At 42.4% G+C, this 22,194-nt stretch overlaps 1 protein-coding gene across 2 annotated transcripts in view; it reads left to right on the plus strand.

Moving 5' to 3' along the window:
• Window positions 1-22,194, plus strand: part of rbfox3a (RNA binding fox-1 homolog 3a) — a 253,898-nt gene that overhangs the window by 108,030 nt on the left and 123,674 nt on the right. Inside the window, exon 1 of one of the 2 annotated variants that reach the window (XM_037689206.1) lies at window positions 9,949-10,728. The exons of the other annotated variant lie outside the window; for it this stretch is intronic. Coding sequence (XP_037545134.1) covers window positions 10,711-10,728 — 18 coding nt within the window. The 5' untranslated portion in view covers window positions 9,949-10,710. Of the gene's footprint in view, window positions 1-9,948; window positions 10,729-22,194 lie in introns of those variants that run through there. 2 annotated transcript variants of the gene reach the window in all.

The raw sequence follows: 22,194 nt of genomic DNA on the forward strand, positions 1-22,194 counted from the left end.
CCATATTCATAACCCAATTTTTGGATGAAATCTGACTATTTCATTCATTCTGACATGGAAAATATTGAACTCTACCATTTTCAGCCACTAGAGGGCAGTCGACGAATGTGGCAAGCCAAGTGTCTCACTAATAGGTAAAAGTGGTTATTAATGAGACGCTTGGCTTGCCATACGGTGCCAATTTTTTCTTGCTTTGGAACTCCGGGAGCAAACGTCAAATCAGCTGCATTTTGCTGCGCCGCCCAGGCGAAATGCAGCTGATTTGACCATTAAAGTGCATTTACAAAGGAAAAGTTCAACAGAGACACACTTTTACTATAATTTCGATCAAACAAATAATTTTTTTTAAGTGCTAATCTTGTTAAATTCTTGTTAAAGTCCTCCCGTGCATGCTCACGCGGCCGCCATTTGGAAGCCAATCGATTTTTGACACACCTGCCCACATTTCCAGGTTGGCAGCGGTAACAAACGCGACACGTCAGCAGTGACGCATAATAGATGTGACGCATATGGCAAAGCGACTTTTATTTATTTATTTTTCCACTTTATTAGACATATTTGCACTGATGCGACTCACACGGCGGTGCGACGTGCACGGCAGAAAGTACGGTATATTTGTTTCCCATTAATTATTTTCTGAAATCCATATGCGTGGTGAGATTTCACTTGAACACAGAGTTTGAAATATTCTTCCTTTAATTAGTTACTCTTAAATGATCATTTGATTGTTATCGTGTCTAGTTTCATGAGTTCCTTCTTGCCTGCAGAAATTGTGTAGCTCATGTCTCCTGGTCTTTGTTTATTCCTCAACCTTCTTTTGTTAGTTCATGATGTTGGACTCCTGTAGAAAGTAGGAAATCGCCCCCACAAAACCTTAAACTAATGATCTTATTCTCAGAAATGACCTGTACAAATTGTCAAAGGAACATTCTGTTTTGGAAATCATTAGACAGTTTGTTGTTACCACCACATGTGGAATGGTTTGGTGAGGTTCTCAAACTGGCTTTGCCGGTGCCCTGGTGGAACTCAGAAAAGACAATAAAACTTGCACATGTATGATGCAAACATGAGAAGTAGCAAGGTCTTAGCATGAAGAAAGATTCCTCAATGCTTGCCCTCGTCTGTTGCTATCCTGAGTGTGCCCCCATTACTCGAGTAACTTCTCTCTCGGTCTCTTATCCGACGACGGATTGCCTTTTCGATAGTTTACCCTGCGGTCTGAATTACGGCAAGCAGATTGTGACAATTCTAACCCGGATTAGGCACTGGAGAGGCAAAGTCCAAACCTCTTGTTACCGTCAGAACGTCTCAAACTTTGACTGGGAGAGACTGAAGACCCTCAGCAACATCGCAACGGTGTCGTAAAATGAGGGAATGATGGGACGACTGCGCAAATCCGTTAAGTTCTGAACTATGTCCGTTACTGCCTGAATTTAAAGTTGAGCCCTTTGAAACTGTGTGAGGTATAGTTTAAATTATGTTTTAAATTATAAGCACTAAAACTAACTAGTTCGAAGGTAGCTATGAGCTTGTTTAGATGGATTTTTAAGGTATTTATTAATAATTGTCATAAATTAATAGGCTCAACAAATGCAGAAACATTACATAAAAACAAACAAAAACAGCCTTGAAGCATATTCCTTAAGATTTAATCCTTCAGTCGTGTTTGTCTTTTTTCCAATATAAGTCTTTTCAGAAACGTTTAGCTGGGAGCATCGTGCCTCCTCTCAGACTGGGTCTTCTTGTAGTCTGTGTCACCTTCCACTCGACTCACTGGAATCAGACTCTAGTCTGGGCCTGGCCGCCCACCAAGAACCTCTGTGTGTCCCTTTCTTCCTAAAGCGAGAGGTCTCGGTGTCTCACTCTGAGGTCTGGACATGATTGGACGACGAGCTGTTTGGAGGCTTGGTGTGAAGCGTCCACTGTTGGTGACTCAGTGTCTCTCCAGTATGAGATCAGCCCTCCTCTTTGCTGGAAAGTATTATCTACTTGACCATTTGTGTCGTACCACTATGCTAAATGTGCTGCTGTGCACAACAAACCTTATGATGCCGTCTATCATGATGTCGGTGCATGGGTTCTACAGAACATGCCGTACGATTTGTAGTTTCTGGTGCTTCTCTAATACTGAGCAGTAAAGCTTAGATCTCTCATCGCTTTAAGTTGAACTTTGTTGATAATCTGTCTCCTGTAGGTCACACAACTTTAGAACTCAGCGCTAAATTGCTGGTGTGTCTTTAAACTTTTTTTTTCATGAATAATGCATTTTGCATAAAAACCCCACCCCTTCCTCTCATAGTCATAAAGCAGTCAAGCTAAAGCGTTCAGAAGACATTTTTATACTTGCATGAGTATTTCAGAGATTCACTTTGAAAACAACAAAAAAACATGAAGGACGCTGCTGAAGTTTAGCTATTTGGATCTAAAGTCATCCTGATTACAGTAGTCCCTCGTTTATCGCGGGGGATCCGTACCCTGAAGATTTGTGACAAGTGAAAAACCGCAAAGTAGGAGTAGTAGTACAAGTAGTAAGTAGTAGTTTATTTTATTATTTAAATATATAAATATTAAGGAGTTTTAAACCCTTCCCGCACTCTTGCAATATTCTAAACAATGTTTCTAAACTCTAAACGCTCTAAAAGAGCACAGAATGTCATCTCCCTGCCTCCTCTGCTCTTTGCCACCTGCAAGCGCTCTTGGCCACGCCCACTTATCCGCTCTGCACGGTGAACAGCTGATCAGCTGCAGCAGGAAGCTTATCCTGCAGTGTGGACTGCACAAGTGTGCAGCAGGTGCTAAATAATTTAAAATAATTTATTTTAAATAAAAATCCCATGCTGATTGTGCGGCTCATCCATCAATCAGCCAATTGTGTGTCATGTCCAATCTTATTTAGAAAAAACGTGATATAGCAAGTCTGCGATAAACGAACCGTGACGTAGTGAGGGACTACTGTGTTAGAACCTCGACAATAATGGCAGCAGAGCAGCAGGAATCCGAAGTAACGATCGACACGCTAAGACAAAATAACCATAATTAGCACAAACAAATAAGGTCTTTAAAATCATGATAAACTTTAGCCAAAATCTTTTTTTTTTTTTAAGGTTATTTTCTATGTCAATATACAAACATGTCAAACTCTGAATGTATGCATGAATACAAAGACCACATGTGTTTGTCGTGTTGTGAGGACAGCTCCTGCCCGCTGTCATGGTGTTAACATCCTGTGCCTGCTCGCTCCGGCTGCTGAGTAACGAGCGAGCTCGGTCTGCGGGAGCGCTGCTTAAAGTGACTTCTTGCTGCGACAGGAAGGCGTGGCCTCGTGCGGCTCTCCTGCCTCTGACACACCAGGTCTGCCCAGCAGTGGTATCAGCATGACACGCTGCAAGCCTTCACATCCCCAACACACAGCCCCTAATTACTGCGCAGGCCTGCCAGTTTGTACCCCTAGGCCAGTTCTGACTGCTCAATGCCAAGATGTAAACACTGCATTATTAACACGACATACAGTCTGAGCACACAGCTATGGGTATTGTACTTTTCTATGTCTACACAGATGAATTACTTCAGTGGGATTCTTTATGTGCAAAGCATACAATAAATATATTGTCTCTTTGTCAGTGAGCTCCGAACTTACCAGATGGGTGGTTTGCTGCATGTAATGTATAAGTGTTGTTTAATGGTATTTTCCAGGGGAGAAAAGCAAAACATTTCCATTTCAAAACTAAACTTAGTCTGTGTCAGAAAGCTGTGATGCACAATTATGTAACATCTTGTTTTTTTATGTGTTTCATCTCATTTTATGAGTAGTTATTGGCTGTCAAGATGCCTCAGTGGTACTAGTTTCTTTTTGTCTCGGCTCAGATGTTACCTACTATCGATTCGAAGTGAATTTTAAAAAGTCTCTTTTATGTTTAATCCCAAATCCAGCTCATGTGAGAAAGGCAACAGCAAGTGCTATTTCCTTTCACTTCAAGAATAACTTAATTTCACAGCAAACATTCTTTGGTCGTATTTATTTTGTTGTATTTACAACCCTGGTTCTGGTAAAACTGGAGTTTTTTTTTTTTTTTTTTTTTTTTTTTTACTGAACACAAGCCAAAAAGAATGGTTTATAAATCTGATGAACCCATATTTTATTTACATTGGATTACAATAAGCATATCAAATGTTCTACCATGAAAAAAAGGTAGGTTAGAACTTTTGGTCGGCAACATCCCAAGAAGACTGGACAGGACAGTGTTTTGTTTCCTCTGTGAAGCGTCCCTTCTCCTTCATACGACATCTGCAAAGGTCCAGGACTTGAGGAGACCAGTTCTTGGAGGTTTAGGAGGGAATGTGCAACAGTCCTGGATGTTCAGTGCTGGAGGTTTTGCTGGGGGGAAGCAGACATTCTAAAATCTTTAGATAATTTTCTTCATTATTGGTGCCTTCCTTTAAGCTGCCCATGTATCCCCATACCATCAGAGAGGCAGGCTTTTTAGCTGTGTACTGACAAGAGACCAGATGGCCCCTCTCTTCTTTAGTATGGAGGATGTGGCATAGTTTCCAAAATAACTTCAGATTTTGATCAGTCTGACCTAGAGCTGTCGTTTCTAACCCGAACCTGGAGCCCGGCCCAGCCTGACCCAGATTCGGACCGGGCTGGTCTTGGGCTTTGATGCGGTTTTGTGAATCATACAGCACAAAGAAAACTAAATAAGAATGCACAATATAAAATTGTGTTAATCTACTTGTTGAGGAGGATGCAGGTCCGACCAGCCGGTTTAAAGAGGTAAAAAAAAAACCGTTGCGTTACGCTCAGATGGACAACCTGTCACCGGCCGCGCGCGTCCACTGACCCGCTGGTTGAAATGGACTTGCAACCTGTCCTGGGTGTACCCCACCTCTTGCACAGTGATGGCTGGACATGGACACCAGTGACTCTCGCTACCTGAAAAGGAAGAAGCGGGTAAAGATGCACATCACTGACCTGACCAAGATGGCGGCGCGCATAGATGCAGCAACCTGGAGGTCCGACACCCGGCACAATTTTTGCACGATATGGTTGTTACTTTGCTTTTTTTTTTGTACATCTTTGATGCAGTGGTACTACAGTACAGCCGTGCTGAACTGTGTCTAGGTGCTGTATTATTATCTGTGTTTACATTGATCATCAGAACCTTGCAAAGTTCTTTCCTACCACTATGTGCTAATTTACTAATGTGTAGGTGTATGATTCTCCATCAAAATTGTGTTGCTGTTCAGAACTGTTATTATGGCAATGACAATAAAGTAAAGTAAGTAAAGTAATGGATGGATGGATCAGCTGATCACCAGCCGCATGCGTCTCAGCACCTGCTGTCATCTGCCGTGAAGGAAGTGGCAGCATCTACAAAAGCCGAAGCGAGCAGCTCGTTCATTTAAAATAGATTTGTTCTATATTTTCCAAATAATTTTGCTCTAAAATATTTTTGTTCGTCTGTATAATAGCCTTTCTTTAGAGTTGATTTTTGTTTTAGGCTATCTGGTTTGTATGTTAATATCCATTTGGTGAAACAAGAAATCTTATATCTTCCTTTCTTTTAAATATGGTTTTAAATCATGTCAAACTGATTTGTTTACAAAATCAGTACAAGCTTAATAAAAACAATGTTTTTTGGGGTTCGGGCCTGTAATTACAGTTAATTTGACCGATTCGGATCATGTTAGGGAAAAAATGGCTGCGGGTCGGGTCCGATTATTTTTTTTTTTTAGGCCCAAATGCAACTCTAGTCTGACCACAGAACCGTTCTGCACCGTCTCCGTCTGTTTTAAATGAGTTATGTTCCAGAGAAAATGTCCCGTTTCTGGATGGTGTCCACATACGGACTTTTCTTTGCATGATAGAGCTTTAAGCAGCATTTATGGATGGTACAACAGACTGTTCACATCCAGTGATTTGCTGAAATATTCCTGAGCCCATGCGGTAATGTCCAAAACAGAATTAAGCCAGTTTTTAATGAAGCATTGCCGGAGGACCCGAAGATTACAGGAACTCACAAATGTTCTTTTTTACACTTCTTGCTGACCTGTGTCAGATAATATAATTTGTTGAAAAAGATTATTTCAGTTGTTTCTTGTTCAAAGCTCTTATTTTTAGTGTATTAAGTCGCCCCATCCCAACTTTTCTGAAATGTTGCCGCTTTCACTTTTTTTCTACAAAACACTTTTTTTTTTGGTTTCACCATTAATTTTGTTGTGAATAAAATAATGCTTTGAGATTAGCAAATTATTGCATTATGTCATTTCCTTTTAGATAAAATATAAACTTTTCTGGATTGATTTTTCTTGTTAAAATATAAGTTAGGTGTGCAATCATCTTATGAAGCTCGTTTCGCTTTGATGGGTCAGTTTTAAAGATCTGAGCAAGCGTTGCCTTTTTCCCACCTTATCTTTGACACATTTTAAAATTTTATTAGAAATTAGGCTAAAATAGCCTAATAGCTGCGTTTGTTTGGAGGCCCAACAAAGTCTAGTTGTTTGTCAGTTGAAGCAACTTTCTGTCTTCTTTAAAAGAGGCAAGTTTCAACAGCATTCACATGAAATCAGGCAGTATGCTCAGGTGTGGGTGTTTTTATTGCTGTTCTGAAATGTGTCTGCAGAGAATCAAAAACTGCTGATTTGCTTTTTTGATTAGTTTTTTTTTTGTTTGTTCTCCAACTTCTTTAAGTTGTTCAGAGATTTTGCTGCTTTCTGTCTCTTCTGTTCTACATCTGCAACTTTGCTGAGCCCCTGATCGCTGCACAAATAAACACCATGAGCGTGTAGTTCCTGTGATCTGTCCTCCATTTTTAACCCAAGAGACAACGCTGCTGCCATTCCACGTAGCCAGGTCTCTTTTGGAAAAGTGATTTTTAATCTCAGCGATATCTACCTGTCATTTATTTAAGCTCCTAGAACACTGTGGTCATGGAGGAAGGACCAGGTCTTGCAATATTATCTGATGTGACGTTTGCAAGATTTGATTTTCAAATGCAGAGCAGAAAAAAAAAGACCCTGAACACAAATGTTTAGGGGTGTATTCGCACCAGCACTGTTGTCCCGAACTCTAGCCCGTTTGCCTAGGAAGTCCGGTTCGTTTGGGGAGGTGTGAACTCGCCATCGAACTCTGTCATGGAACAAAAAGGCGAACTCTGACCCGGGCTAAAACCTAGGTCTCAGTCCGGTAGAAGAAAACTCTAGCGCGGTTCGAGTACAGTGTGAATGTAAGCAGAACGGGCACCGCTATACAAGCAGGAAGTGGACTACAGCGCAGGGCAAACAAACACATATTTCTCTTACCTCATATGGAGCCGTCAGCTGCCTTGTGTGAAAAACAACATTCTCCATGGTCTTCTGCCTCATCTTCTGCTCATGCTGAGTCCATTGTTGAAAAATGACAAAATATAACTCCTAAAACTGCTCAAATTTGACGCCACTCCATTTTTGATTTTATTTGCAGAAGAAGAAAAAGAAGTGTCTTCTTCAGAGGTTTTTGTGTCGTTTCTTTCATTAGTTCTTGGTGCAGCGCCACCACAGGCGAGTGGGGGAACAGGTTGGCTCGACTGCACAGTGCAGTGTGAATGCAAAAGCACCAGCTCAAATGTAAACAAAATGTTATGAATATTGGTCCCCAACCGAACCGTCTACCCGACTATCAGCTGTGAAAACAACCTAAAAGCCTTTTTGACAGTAAAGAGGGAAGACATGGAGGAGAAAATGGTTATGGACTCGAGCTTTTTCAGTTTTCTGTTGTGCAACCTCTCATGTGTTTTTCCTGCACTGATGTTTGGAGTCTAACATCAAGCCTGTGATGAAGATGCACAAAGAGATGAGACGCTACAGATCGTCTTCACCGAGCTGTTACAGCAGGTCATAAAGGGATTTGAGGAAACCAACTTGGGAGACTCAGGATGGAGCTTCATCCCTCTGCGTGCTCCAGCGTGCTCCAGCGGGGAACAGGAGAGTTTGATGAATAAGGACAAAAGGCTGAACCTGCCAGAACCACATCGCCGGGCTCCACAGGGAGTGAGAACTTCGAGGGATGTGCTTCTCATTGTCTCCTCTAGAGTCTTTCCAATGATGAGATCTGATGGTAGTTTGACAGAAGTTGCTCCGTAAGTAGCAGCGCGCTTCAGAAAAGAGGTGAGACCGTCATAAAATATTAAGCCAACAGATATGAAGTCGGTAAGGATCGGGTTCAGACGGACATTTCAGGCTGAACACACTCTGTGTGAGGCCTTCACTTCCTCTTCTCTTTGAAAGCTCCATTTTTATAATGGATGGCAAAAACCTCCCGGGAGTGTCTAGACTATGGTGGGAAATCTAAATGCCTGGGAAAGCCACTCGCATCCCTGATAAGTAGCGTCAAGCGCGGGAAAAGTGCAACTCAGAATGGTGACAGGAAACGAGCAGAATCATCTGATTAACACCATCGTTCCCAAAACTTTTTCAGATCTGCAATAATAAATAAAAGACATTCCTGGAATGAAAATGTATGGATCACTTGATGCGTAAATGTCAGACTTTTTTGTGTGTGTGTGTGTGTCCGCTCTGGACCGTGATGCTTTCTATCTACGCCTACACCGCCGCTGGTCTCTCCCTCAGTTTTAGCCTCCACCTTTTTTGTTTCCCCCGTCGCTCCCTTCAGTTATTTATGAGCGGGACTTGAAATAGACTTCGGTATTTGATAAAAGCGTGATCTTTAATCTAAGTTGCCTGAGAAGTGCATTTCATTTTTATTTCCCATCAGAGATTGATGGAGGAGTACGGAGGTTATCCACTCTGTGATTGCTAATGTAAATCCATGCTGTTGTGGTGGACATGTATGGAAGGCTTGTATGAGCACACCAGACCACCAATAAGAAATTATGTGTTTGTGTAAAGCAGACTGTGATGCAAAAGCAACGCAAAGAAACATTTTTATGATCGCACGGTTAAAATCTATCTCGAAGGTGAGCTATTGTACTGAAACGAGAAACTCAGCGAAATTACCAGTTGCGTTTCCTTAAGTGCCATTTCACATGTCACTGTTTGGTTGAGTTTTTCTGAGGATGGAGGGGAAATAAAATGGGCGATAAATTTAAGAAGACAGTTACACCATATGAATGAGGCCCCTTGTGTATTGGTTTGCTCAAAGCCAGCTGCAAATCCAACTCTGCCTCCTTATGTGGCAATTACTGATGGGTAACATAACCTGAATATATCTGCTCTGTTCATTACGGCAATGCTCTCTATAGCAGGAAAATGTTCTTTAGGATCCTACAGCAAATTAGCTCGTCCCCCAGGACATCTTTTATTGGATAATCCTGCACCAGAGGATGCCGCAAAACCACTCGAGCTCTCCACAGCCTGCCCCGGTTGCCACAGGGTTAATATTTAAAAGTGCGTGCTCCCGGTCGTGTATTGATGATATGTTTTGAAAATTGCTGAGGCAGGCTCATTGTTACAGTGCTGTCTAGAAGATAGCCAAGCTCCCGCCTCCTATACACACCCCCTCCTCCTCTCACCTCCCCTTCTTTATAGCCGCCAGATGGAAAACACACTAAAGCATGTAATGTAATATAGCTTGGCACACAAAGGTATTTCACACCAACTTCATCTGGCCTCTGATCTGCCACAACACATCACCTGGAAAAAGGTTTGCTCAACCAGAAGTGCTCCTGGTTACTAACCCATCAGGTTGAACTGGGAAAAAAAAAATGCTAAGGAGCCCGTGTGATGAAGCAGCAGCTAAAAGTGGAAAACAAGTGGAAAGCAGGCTCTGCCTCCCAGATGTCTGTGCCACTCTTTTGTGAGATTGCGTCGTTTTTTTTTTTTCTTCTAACTCTCCTTCAGCTTCGCCTTCTTCTCCTCAACGAGCTAAAACTGCCACAACTTCAATGCAACTCGTCTCAGTCAAAGACAGCATGAAGAAGAAAGAGGAGCAATCTGTTAGTCCTCCACTATCACCATCCTCACCCCCCTCCCTCCCTGCAGAGCTTTCCACCACCAGCTTCCTGCCTCCCTCCTTCCTCACCGTCCCTCACCCCACCATCTCCCCCCTCCTACCCGGGACGCTGAATTTTACAGTACCGTCTGCAGGATCCCGGATTGTTCGGCGCACTCCTCTATGCAGAGCAACACAGCTCCGGTGGAGGAACGCTGGAGGCAGCTGTCAAGCGCAGGCTGCTGCTCCTGCTGCTCTAGTTGAGCCTCGGCGCCGTACCGACCGATTTCACATTCACCAATAAGAGACGGCACAGGGGGGAGAGAGAGAGAGGGAGAGAGAGAGAGGGAGAGAGAGAGTCTCGAAGTGAGTGGTGTGGAGAGGCAAGTAGAGTGGAAGAGTGTCAAAAGAAAAAAGAGGTTACAACACCTCCCCAGCTCTCTTTCCTTTCTCCTGTCTGCTTTCTCCCCCTCTTTTTCGTGTTGGCTCAGAAGAGGAAGAAGAGAAAGAAAGGGAGCTTTTAAAAATTAACTGAAGAACAAGCTGCTTGCAGAGAAAGAAGCAAAAGAAAAGAAAAAAAAAAGACGAAGGAGGGAGTGAACCTAAACCTCAAGTCAAGCTCCATTGAAGAGTTGAGGAGGGCTGCCTCTGTGGATCAGGGACCAGTAAAGCTCTCTGTCCAAACCCTCGGACTCCTTGTGACACCCTCACTGGCTGGACTGGTCCCAGTGCTCGGCCCCACTCTCCTGCGCCCGCCTGCCCACACCTGTCCCGCTTCCAACATGATGATGTACTTTTGGGTGAGTACCGGTGCACAAAGTGGGGATGCTGACCATGGGCAGGGTTTTGGCGTGACGTGTGTTTCCGAGCGTTTTCGCCCGTTAATAAATACATTTTCGCCCAAACTGAATGAGTTTGACTGTTTGTGACGCTGCGCCTCCCTCGTGCACGAGCAGAGCTGATGGTTTTTCCACCTCCATGTGTTTTATTGATGGTGGGTGCTGCAGCGGGACGAGGCCTGCGTTTATGTGTCGGGACTTATTCAACCTTTAAATGGGAAAGGATGTTGGAGTGTGGTTTTTACCAACACAAGTACTGGTTTTCAACTTGGACGGATGGTCACAGCACCCGGCTTGCTGTGCATTGGTTGACTGAACACGTATCCCTTCAGAAGAAGCTGCTCAGGGTCTTTCAGGGACACGTTCTGATCTTCTCATCTGCTTTGGGCTTCAGATGTTGTTTTCGTTGCCCTTCTATCCGAGTCAGGCAGAATTTCATAAATTAAACGGCATTAAGCACAGAATGAGGATGATTACAGATTGTTAACCAGAGCTGCTGATTAATTCTCTTTGAGATCATGTGTGATTAGTCAGATTGGTTTTGTCTCCTCTGTGGTTTGTATTCTCACCACAACAATACCCGCCCAGTGCTTGCTGCTTTTGCATTTGCACTCTTACTATTTCATCTCCCACTACTGCACGTTGAAGATCATATTTTATTCTTTCGCTCTTTTGCTAACTTTGATTTTTTTTTTTTTACCTGCACAGAAACAAAAAGAGTAAATGAATATTTCCAGCGTTGCCACTGTAAACAGCCTGAGCTGTAATGCAGTTATAGATGTGTCTCCTGCAGACTGTGTGTGTGTGTGGTGTGTGTGGCTATTGATCGTGAGTTCAGATTTCTGGGGAGAAAGCATCTTTTTTTTTTTTTGGAAGGGGGGCTGTGAGTTATTTCACGTGGATGAATCCATTATAAATGACTTTATACCTGAACCAATTTCTTGTACTTGGAAGTGAAAAACAAAACATGAATAACTAAAGTGCACTATGCATGCTGTGAATGAAACAGCACTAGTTATTGATCTGAAGCTTCGTTTTCTACATAAAGAGGATGTTTCAGGGCCAAAGTTCCTCTTAAAGCCAAGAGATAAGCTCATATTTGGACCATTTTTTAAACTTTGCTGTTTGTTTCTGGAGAAAAAAAAAAGTGCAAGTGGCAGGGAAGTGTATGATTTCCAGATCATGTCATAACTAAAGCATAATACTCCAGCGTGTGGTGTTGCCTGCCTCGGAGGCCTTGCTCCATCGGAGGCCTCTTTGATACTCAAAGCGATCGCCTCGGCGTGTCTCCGGGGGGTCGTTGCTTATTGAGAGAGGCTCATCACTGTCTCATGGCCTCTTTGAAGGTGTGCTGCAAGGATGTAACTCACCTTTCTCCACCTCCGGTTTCATGACAAATTCCCCCTCCAGCCAGTCAAACTGATGACCACACACAGATGGGGCAGCGTGGAATGAAGCATGGCGCTGACAGTTTTCAGCCCTGCAGCCTCATCAATGTAACAGCGAGCCTCACATGCTGCGGTGACTTTATTCTCATTGCATTAGTGCCGGAGCGTTTACTGGTGGATCATCAGAGCTTAACTCTTACTCTGTTAACTTTAGTTGATTTCAGTACATGCATAATATATTGTTTTACTTGGTTTTATGATACTCTGGATTGTGATTATGCAAGCCAAAGGTTTTTGTGACAATTCTTTTGCACAAGGTAATGATTAATATTTCTACAGCTACAAGAACAACAAGTTTCAGGATATGTTGAATTGATATCTGAGTCTTCTATGACAGGACATTTGCAGTGTTTTACTAGCAAAGCCATTTAGACCATGCCATTGAATAATCTAAAAGAAATAAACTAAAACACTTCTCTTAAAAATAATCAATCATTGGATGAGGAAATTCAAAGAATGCTGCTACACTTGGTGGTAAATCACAGATGTTTACATGTTGGATAAAATATACTTTAGATTTCTGTCTCAGTGGAGTCTTATTGTTGTTTCATGCAGGTCAGATAAATGTAGACATTGTGGTATAATTACAACTTGGCTAATTTAAAACCGTTTTAAAAAGCGTTCAGCCTTCATGATTTTTGAAAATAAATGTATGATAAGTTAATGTTGCTAGTTTTATTGTTATTAACAGTGCTTTGTGTTTATATTTGAAATTAATTTACAGACTCTTTAAAGCAACGAGACAATAGCTTTGATCAACTGTAGTTTGTTTAGTGCACACTTGATAAAAACGGCACAAAAAGCTTGTTTGTGTAACAAAAAGGATGGAGGGAAATGAAAAAAAAAATCTATCTTGTTGCAGTAAAAGCTACATAAGTCAAGAACCAAAGATACACACTTATTACAGCTGTTTAAAAAGATTATTTTGTAGTTAGGATAATAAATTCCTAAAATATATTTTTCAATGAACATTTGCTGATGAGTGAGTCACGATCCACACCAACAAACCCTAGACTGCATTGTGCAGTGGGGTGTATCTGTGTGTCTGGGGGGGTGGTGGTATATTTATGATAAAGATTGTGATAGACTGAGTCTAATGCATGTAAGGACTGTAAATGTGCATGATAGAAAAGGTCTCTGTCACAGACACGGATGTAAATCTGGAAGAGACGATTCTGATTTTAGCTTAAAAGAAAACGAGACAAATTTAGTTTTGAAAAATACGATTTCTTTCAGTTACAATAATATTGGGAAAGAAAAGTGAATAAATAATCTGGAACATCTAACGGATTTTAAAAGTTCATCAATCAATTGGGAATTTTTGAGCGTATAAAAAAAAGATTAAAAAAACTTTTTGACTACATAGTTATTCAAACTGTTTATTTGACGTCGAACTGATGGAAAATATACGCAGCAGAAGAAGTGACCAAGCAGATGTCGTTAAACAAGGAAAAGAGAATATCTTTGAGAATAAGAATACAGCTTTATGCAGGATTACAGATGTTTCTTCTGGTTAGAAGACAGACGAGAGGGAACTGCTGTACAACATCTGGTAACCGCGGTGTACGGACGGGAGAGCCGGACAGCGTTTAGCTTCAAGAGGAAGGTGTGACTGCATTTGAACTGCAGGTGGTGAGCATTACCTGTGGTCCCTCTGGAGGCCTGTCAGCTGTGCATCAGTCTGGGGAACCTGCAAGCTCCCCTCATTAGAATATTTATTCACCAAGCAGATGTTCTTATCCAGGGCAATTACCTTTGGCTTACATTTCCCTGTTGCCCACTGATATAGATGAATGTGTATACAAAGACGTCCCACGTTATGCATGGGACCCATGGGTGCCACCCACCTTTCCTCCTCCACATATGCGCGGCGGGCAATCCAGCGACCGTCTGGCCTGCCATAACCTAAAAACTCAGCCTCAACTCCATTGTGGTAATTGGAGGAAGTGGAGGCGACATTTCCTGCAATGGCCACACAGTGATGGAAAGACGGCCTGTATATCATTCTCCCCACCCGGCTGTTCCTTTGAATTAGAGACAGAGAGAAAAAGGGAAGAGGCATGGAGTGGAGAAACCATGCATGCTTCTGTCCTCCCCTCAGTGTGATGAATAATTTAGCAGTGCAGGGCCCTTGCTGTCGAGTAGAGATGGTGGTAATGGGGAGACTGGATATATACGGCGTGGCATGGAGCAGCGCTTTACGTTGGACTTCCCCAACCAACGCACTCAGCTGTGCTGCAGGCTGCTCACACGACGCGCTTTGCCCACATTAATGTTTTTGTTTTTATTTATTGCAGCAGAATATTACAGATGTCTAGAAATGGCAGCTTATAATAAAGCTGTGGCCACAAGCGGGGGGTGGAGGCAGACGCTGTTGTGATTGGGTCATCTGTGGTGCATTACAGTATTTTACAACAGGCCTGAAGAATTCATATGTGGTTTTATTTCACGCTCCATATATGTGCTGCACTGAGCGGTGCTGAGGCAGAAGAAAGCCTCAGAGAGGTCTGCAGCCTCTCTGGCAGAGGATGTTGGAATTCATGACGAAGAGCCTAAAGAAGCCGAGCTGATCAGCCATTCTGGACGGCGGGGCAGCGAATGCAGGCCGCCGGTTTCATATTGCAAGATGAAGTGCTTACGATCGTTCGTTAATGTATTAATTGATCTGTGTCCTCAGACGAGGATATCAGGAGTAGTGTCACGTAGACTCTTTAGTACTCCTCGAGACGCCTTCATTAGCTGCTGCTGGCCGGCTCTCTACCCCATTACAGGGCCACGTTGCCACACACTTTACCTGACTGCTGTAATAACTTGAGACATTTCTATCTCCCGGCACGACCTCCGACAACCCCGACGGTTCTGGGGCTTAACTTCAAATGCGAGGAGCTGTTTGAAAGGCTGACACTGCAGGTGATCCACTCCAGGGTTTCATGTGGCATTGTTTTGCCGTTGCTCTCCTTCCCTTACAAGTTTGACTAACGGCTGTTGCAATCAGTCATTAACTCCCAGCTTAATGTTTTATAATGTGAACGGCGTGCACGCCTTTGTAGCGGAGCTGATGTAACAAAGTCGAGCGGGGGAAGCAGCGGAGTCGGTACATCCAGGAAACCTGTTATCTCCCTCACTGCTAATACCGATAAGATCCTTGCAACTTCACTGAGTTGTGAAATTGTATATTTTTAAGCTGTGATGGTGACTTTATTAAACATCAATTCATACAAAAAAAAAATGAGGTTGGTGGAGTTTTTTTTTTTTTTTTTTTTTTAAATCCATGGCCCTACCCTTTGTTCTCAGCAGGATCATTTGCAATCAGTAGCCTTAGCAATAATTCTGTCAGCTTTTGGTGTCTTCCCCTTGGGGCTAATGGGTCTACAGCCCAGCTAATTGTGATTAGGACTCTGACAGCAGGTTTTACTTGCTGTATTTTCACACCGCCGTCCTCTTTGATATTAGCTGCACAGCTGATAAAGAGATTAGATACAGGAAGGGAGGGCAGAAGGAGATGGTAGGTGTTCTTAAACTACAGAAAGACACCTACACGGGGGAAATCACTGGTGAGTTTAGCAGAGGAAAATAAATCCGGCCGCAGTAAAAGCCTTGCGCTCGCTTATTGCACCTGCTATCATTAGCACTTTTGTACACATGGTCAGCCTCCCAGGGAAAAGTCATTATCCAGCTGTGCCGTTATTTTTCTGCTGTTTTCTCCTAGTGGAGTGTGACTTCAGGGCTATAGCCAGCGCACCATTTAATGCCTCCAACACAATAAAGGACTCTAGCCTTAATGATGTGGGATTGGATGGCCATGCCTCAGGTTGTCCAGGGGCTTGTGAGCTGTTACTACGAGCGGCCATTTTGCCTTACCGCTGTCGAGGCTCCATGTCAATTCAACTCAGAGCAGTCCAGAGGAGGCAGAAATAAAAATCTGATTTCCTGATTAACTGCGGCTGTGCCATTTAAAGGAGAGAATGAAGCAGTGGGCAGCAAAACGAGTGGAGAAGAGGGATGGAAAGTTGCCAGTGCACGCTAAGTTGCCAAAACATGAAGCAAACAGTGTGTTTTTCTCCGAGTGAGTGAACAATCCTGCGTGAGTGAATTCCACTCAGCTAAATGTTTGATTATGCAGAATAGTGTTTTAAACTACAGCAAAGCAGACACTTTACATCCTAATGGCTCAGAAAATTAAATATTAAAACGATAAATTCTCCCAACAATGAGCAAAAGAAACTGGAGCAAAAGTTCAAAGATTTTTGCCCCAAATATCTAACCTAAAAATAGAGCGCAGCATCATTTGTGTATTCACTGTTAGACAACAAGTAAGTTTCAGGATCATAGCAGCTGTCATTTAGCCTGGGAGGAACAGAAAAAATTTGTTTTTTTCTTGGCAATTTAGACGCCATGGCCTAAAAATGTCCCCGTTCAGCTGATCTAAGTAAAGAAATGGCTTTTCTCAGCACTGATTCGTTTTCACAAGTTCCCTCATCTTTCAGCTCAAAATGTGCTTGAACAGAAGCATCTGTTTAAGTGAGCTCTTCCACAGCAGAACCGTCATATACTGTTAATTATATTTTGCAGCTTTATTTATTTTACTTTCTGCACTCGGCCTGTTGCACTGTCAGTAGCTGCAGAAGTCTCTCATGGCAGTCCTTCATCCTCCTTGGCTGCGTTGCAGCAGAAGGCGTGTGCATCGCTAACACGCCTGTGCCATAGATATGCCCCGAAGTGTCAACTCTCACATACGGAAAAGATTGGAGGAGAGGCCCCTGTGAGAATGGCAGCAACATATCCACTGGCAACCTGCCATGCATGATAAGAAACCTCCTCTGCCCTCTCTCTCTGCAACAAATGGGATTTGTGCGCTTTCCACAATTTTAGACTTAGTTGTCCAAATAAAAGCTTCAAGTTGTGGTAAGTTTAGAAATAAAAGGGATTGAGGAATGAGATTAAACGTTTACAAAGAAAATACAGTATTTTCCAGAGTATAAGTCGCATCACTCAAAAAAAAGCATCACGAAGAGGAAAAAAGATAAGTCGCATTTAATATGTTATCTCTGACCCGTTGGTTTATTATATATTTATTTAATGGTCAAAACAGCTTCATTTCGCCTGGGCGGCGTGGCGCCATAGATCGCAACTGGAGCCGTTAGCTCTCCAGCGTTCCTCCGCCTGAACCAGCTGAGTGAAGCGAGCGTGCACGGGAGGACTCGCTGTTGCAGTTCTTCGAAATTTAACAAGATAAACACTTAAAACAATTATTTGGTTGCTTGACATTATAACAAAGGTGTGTCTCAGTTTAACTTTTCTTTAATAAATGCACATTAATAGTCAAAACAGCTTCATTTCGCCTGGGCGGCGTGGCGCCAACCATCCATCGCGGCCGGAGCCGCTAGCTCTCCAGCGTTCCTCCGCCTGCACCAGCCGAGTGAAGCGAGCGCACACGGGAGGACTCGCTGTTGCAGCTCTTAGAAATCTAAAGTGTCAGTCAAATATTTTTATGAATATGGAAAAAAAAGTGGATCAGTTGCTTTGGCGTATTTGACTGACAAATCTATGCAAAAAAACATGTGACTTATACGCCGGAAAATACGGTAGTTATTTTGATTTTGTTTTTAACTTTCTCTTTTTGCTAAATGTCTCGTCATCGTTGTGCATCAGGTCCCAACAGAAGTTCCTCATCTTTAAGAAACACGTGCTCAGCTGCCGTGATGAAAATCTCATTGGACCACTTACTATTACTCTGTATACAGCTGTGTTCCTATAGAACTCCTATCTACATACAAGCGTCCATATTTGCACACATTAGCATACATTAGTGAGAGCTGTGTGCAGACAAATTAGATTCAATACCAGCGCCCAATTTTTCATGAAACGCAAATAAAATAAGTGTTGTTCCATTTTCAGGGTGATTTGGAGGGTTTTGTAACAGAAGTCCACAGAGCAACTTTTTTTTTTTTTTACAAACGGTCTTGCTTCATCAGCAGAGCTTTAAGCTTCAGCTGCATTAAGAGGGCAAATAAAATGTTCAGATAACAAAATTAAATTCTGAACTGAATCAGGGGGAAAAAAAGAAGAAGAAACATGTTTTGTGCTGCTAAAGATACAGTCCATGCATCCAAACTGCTGACCCTCAGAACTTACAAGTTTTCAATTCTTCATCTAAACATTGTGCATGTAACCATTTATAACGGACTGTTCCATAAATAGGCACGTTTTACTCCTGTCTAAAAATGTTAAATTATCTGCATTGTAAGATATTTTAAAAGATGATAAAAGTTTGCACTGATAACAGCCATTGTTTCCATGCACGCTCAGTGATGCCAAAAGAAACGAGCTTCGAGCGAGGAAAAATATAACGGCTGGGAAAAATCCTGTTAATGCATAGAAACACAAGCGTTACGACGAATATTGTCTGGAATTAAGATGCATCAGAACCACATTAGGTGTGACTAATAAACGTTATATAGATTTGTTTGAATGAAAATTAAAATAATCTAAATATTTCAGCTGCAGCTTTTGCAGTGAGAAAAGTCACCAAACGGTAATCTGCAGTTTTACTGGTGTTTTCATACATGTGTTTATTTTTTTACAGGTGCAAAGGCTCTATTCAGAGCTTGTTATGTACTCTTCTCAATCAATCCCAGCCAGTATAAACCTCCCTGTCACGTAAAAGGGGGTTAAGAAACAGTGTGGCACACCGGCTGTAAAATTAATGGCAGGAGAGTGACATTAGTGTTATAGGTTATTGACCGATTTCATGGAATTTATGACCCTAATCGAGAGGCAGTGTCAAAGGGAGTGAAGCAAATAAGAATGGTGCTGACAGCGGAGCTGCGCTGTGGCCACTGGACACTGCAATTTGAGCCTTCCCAGTAAATTGTAGTGGGGACTTTATAAGTCTCGGCGGAGGCCCGTTTCGCTCTCCCTGCCCGGGTCCGGAGGCCATGCCCCGGGCCTACCTCCATCCTGCAGGTCAGACACAGGCACGCTCGGCAGATGATGAGAAACGCCACTTCATCTCACCTCATGTCAGGCTTGGCCTCTCACAGTGTCAGCTGCAGCCCGTGTGAGTGTTTACGTGCCTCCTGCTGTCAGTGTGATGTTCCAATGTGTTTGTTTGCAAGGGGGTGGGGGTGTGTGTGTGTGTGGGGTGGAGGTTCTCATGCAGTTTTCATGATCATTATATAACCTGCTGTACAGTATATTTGTAGCTACCGGTGTCTGTTTCCACGCCTGGGAGAGCTGGTCAAAGCTCCTGTTTAAGCTTCGACTAGAAACAGAAATATTCAGCAGCGTGCAAACGGACGGCCCATAAAGATGACTGAGCTCTGGCTGATAAATAATTCCCAGTGAAAAAGCAGCATAATGTGACAGGGTTGTCATTTTATTCCCAAAAAAATATATATATATATAGTATGTGTATGCACCGATGAATACAGGTGAGAGGAGAACACGCTGCTGGCCACAGAGTTCAAACCCCGCTCACCTGATTTATGTTTGCTTGATGTTCGGACCTCCAACAGACAATAAACACTCGTTACACCAAAAAACTGCCACTGAAAATCTGGAGAGCAGAAATCATCCAACTGAAAACTTTACACCCAGTGTGTAGATGGTTATAAAGAACTGCGATCTACTCATGTAGACCGAGGTTAAATGATCATTTAGGTGAAGTCCACCTAAAATAGAAACAAGCATGATTGTTATTTTACTTAAGAACATTTTTAACCATTTGGTTGTTCTCGGTGGTGCAAGCAATGGTTTCTAAAGTTAGAGAGTTTGGGGGCGTTGGTGTTTCACATCTATTTGTGGACCAAAGCTAAAAGGAGTGATGTATTTCTGAGTATTGACAGCACGTTGAGTATTTTTTTGTTCTCTTTATTCAGTGATGAAGGTGTTACCTGTCCTACTCTTCCTCTGACTGAACCACCTCACCTCCATGAGATGGACGGGTTCAGCTCAGGTGGGTTATGGTTAGGGATGCACAATATTGGATTTTTGGCTAATATCCGATATGCTAAAAAAAAAAATAAAAAAAAAAGCAGATAACCGATACCAATACCGATACTTTGTCGCTAAGGCTGATAAAATGCCGATAATGTGCATCCCTAGTTATGGTGAACCAATCACCGGCAGAAAAGGCAGGAATTTACTTCGATCTGTCCAATTATCCTAAAAACGTGCAATCAAATGTGGAAACTGGATTTTTATTATTGGGTTTGTTTTGTATGTAATGGGAACGATGATATAAATAAAAAGGTACTTTCAAAGTTTCTGACAAATATTTGTTTTTACTGTTAGTTTGTGGGGGAGACGGACGAGCAGTGGGGGCAGGCCGTTCAAATGAAGATGGAATACTTAGCTGGATTAAAGTCTCTATGCCTGCATCAGCTGAAATACCCTCGCACTTTACCGCTTCGATTATGTTTCATAATGATTTTCACCGCCTGAAGACATTTAGTAGCGAGCTTCAAATGCCACCGGACATTTGTAATGTGGACGAAAGACAGCAGAAGTCTTAACTGTAACATTTGAAGTTTGTCCTTTGCTTGCACTAAACAAACTAATGGCACCGTATATTTCCTATTTAATGCATTTCTGCAGTTTGAAATCTGAGCTAACAACCAAAATCATAAAGAAATACACAAAAAATGTCAACGCGCTGCATGCAAGAGACCAGAAAAGCCACGATTGTGACCATACGGTCTGAACCATTAACTCTGAAAGCATGCAGGTGCATACATAAACCAAATCTAAACAAGATAAATGCACTAAAGCAAATAATTTGATATTGTGACCTTTAAAAAAATAATCAACAATCTTTTTACAGTCTGACTATATTTTGCATATTCTGCTTTAAATGTATGGCCTCAAAGAAATCTGAGCAAAATGTCCTCATCCTGAGAATATTGTGTTGTTTCATATTATTTATTATTGTTCATCAAACCAACAGAATCTGAACATGATGCGGCGTCGGCTGCAAACTGCTTTCTAATCATTTCCGAGAAAAAAAATATTAAAGTAAAATATTAAAACCACTGTTTTCATTCAAAGATGCTTTCTAAAAAAAAACTAAAAATAGCAGCTGACATTATCTCGTTGTCAACAACTTGGCTTGTGGACCTCCCAGCGAGCGGTGGCTGTGTGCTGTTTGTTTACCCGGGGTCCTTCAGGCGCTGTGAGGACGGTCAGCTGTGGCGACACTGCCGCCGCCGTTCTGCCCCAGCGCTCGGTGGCTTTGTGTGCTGGCTTTTGTGTGGCGCTCTAACCTGCACTAAAAGCCCTTTAGTGTGGTTCTGACATGCTGTGCTATCACATCGTGCCCTCTGCAGAACGTATAGAGCCATTCAGACACTGTGCAGAGCGGAATGAGTTTTATCCAGCGGTTGACGATTGAATGTAATGGCACTCTCTCCGGGGAGCAGAGTTTTCTATCCACTGATGTTCGCGCTGATACGATGCAGCACTCGCTCTGCACCGCCGAGGAACAGCTTGGCCTCAGCTCTTTTAGATTATGCATTTTCATGACCAGACTAAGGAAGACCGTACCACTTCTGGACGTTTAGATTAAACAAAACGCATCCAGCGTTTCATTTGTTACCTAATCTCTGGCCGCATCCACGTTCCATCTCGTTGATGACAAATTTCACAATGAATGCTGCCGTTTTTGATTTATTTTTTCTTTCCACGAGTGAGAAAAACGACGCCTGATGAGATGATGAATGACATATTATAAGAATTAATATCTACATGAATGTTATTGTTAGGGATTTGAGGGTTTCCCTGACAGCTTAATTCCAAGACGCAACAAACAGAAAATAAATTTCATCTGATTGATGGTGCCGACAGCCTTGCCAGAGTTTTTTATATAGTGATGAACATATAAACATGGACAGCCCTCTCCTCTCCTCTCCTCCTCATCAGCATCAGCAGGCCTGCAGTATTTGACAGAGAGCCAAGTAGTTTGCTTTTTAATTAAAAAGAA

Source organism: Nematolebias whitei, chromosome 15, assembly GCF_014905685.2.
Source record: "Nematolebias whitei isolate Nwh7 chromosome 15, NemWhi1, whole genome shotgun sequence".
Classification (NCBI taxonomy): Eukaryota; Metazoa; Chordata; class Actinopteri; order Cyprinodontiformes; family Rivulidae; genus Nematolebias; species Nematolebias whitei.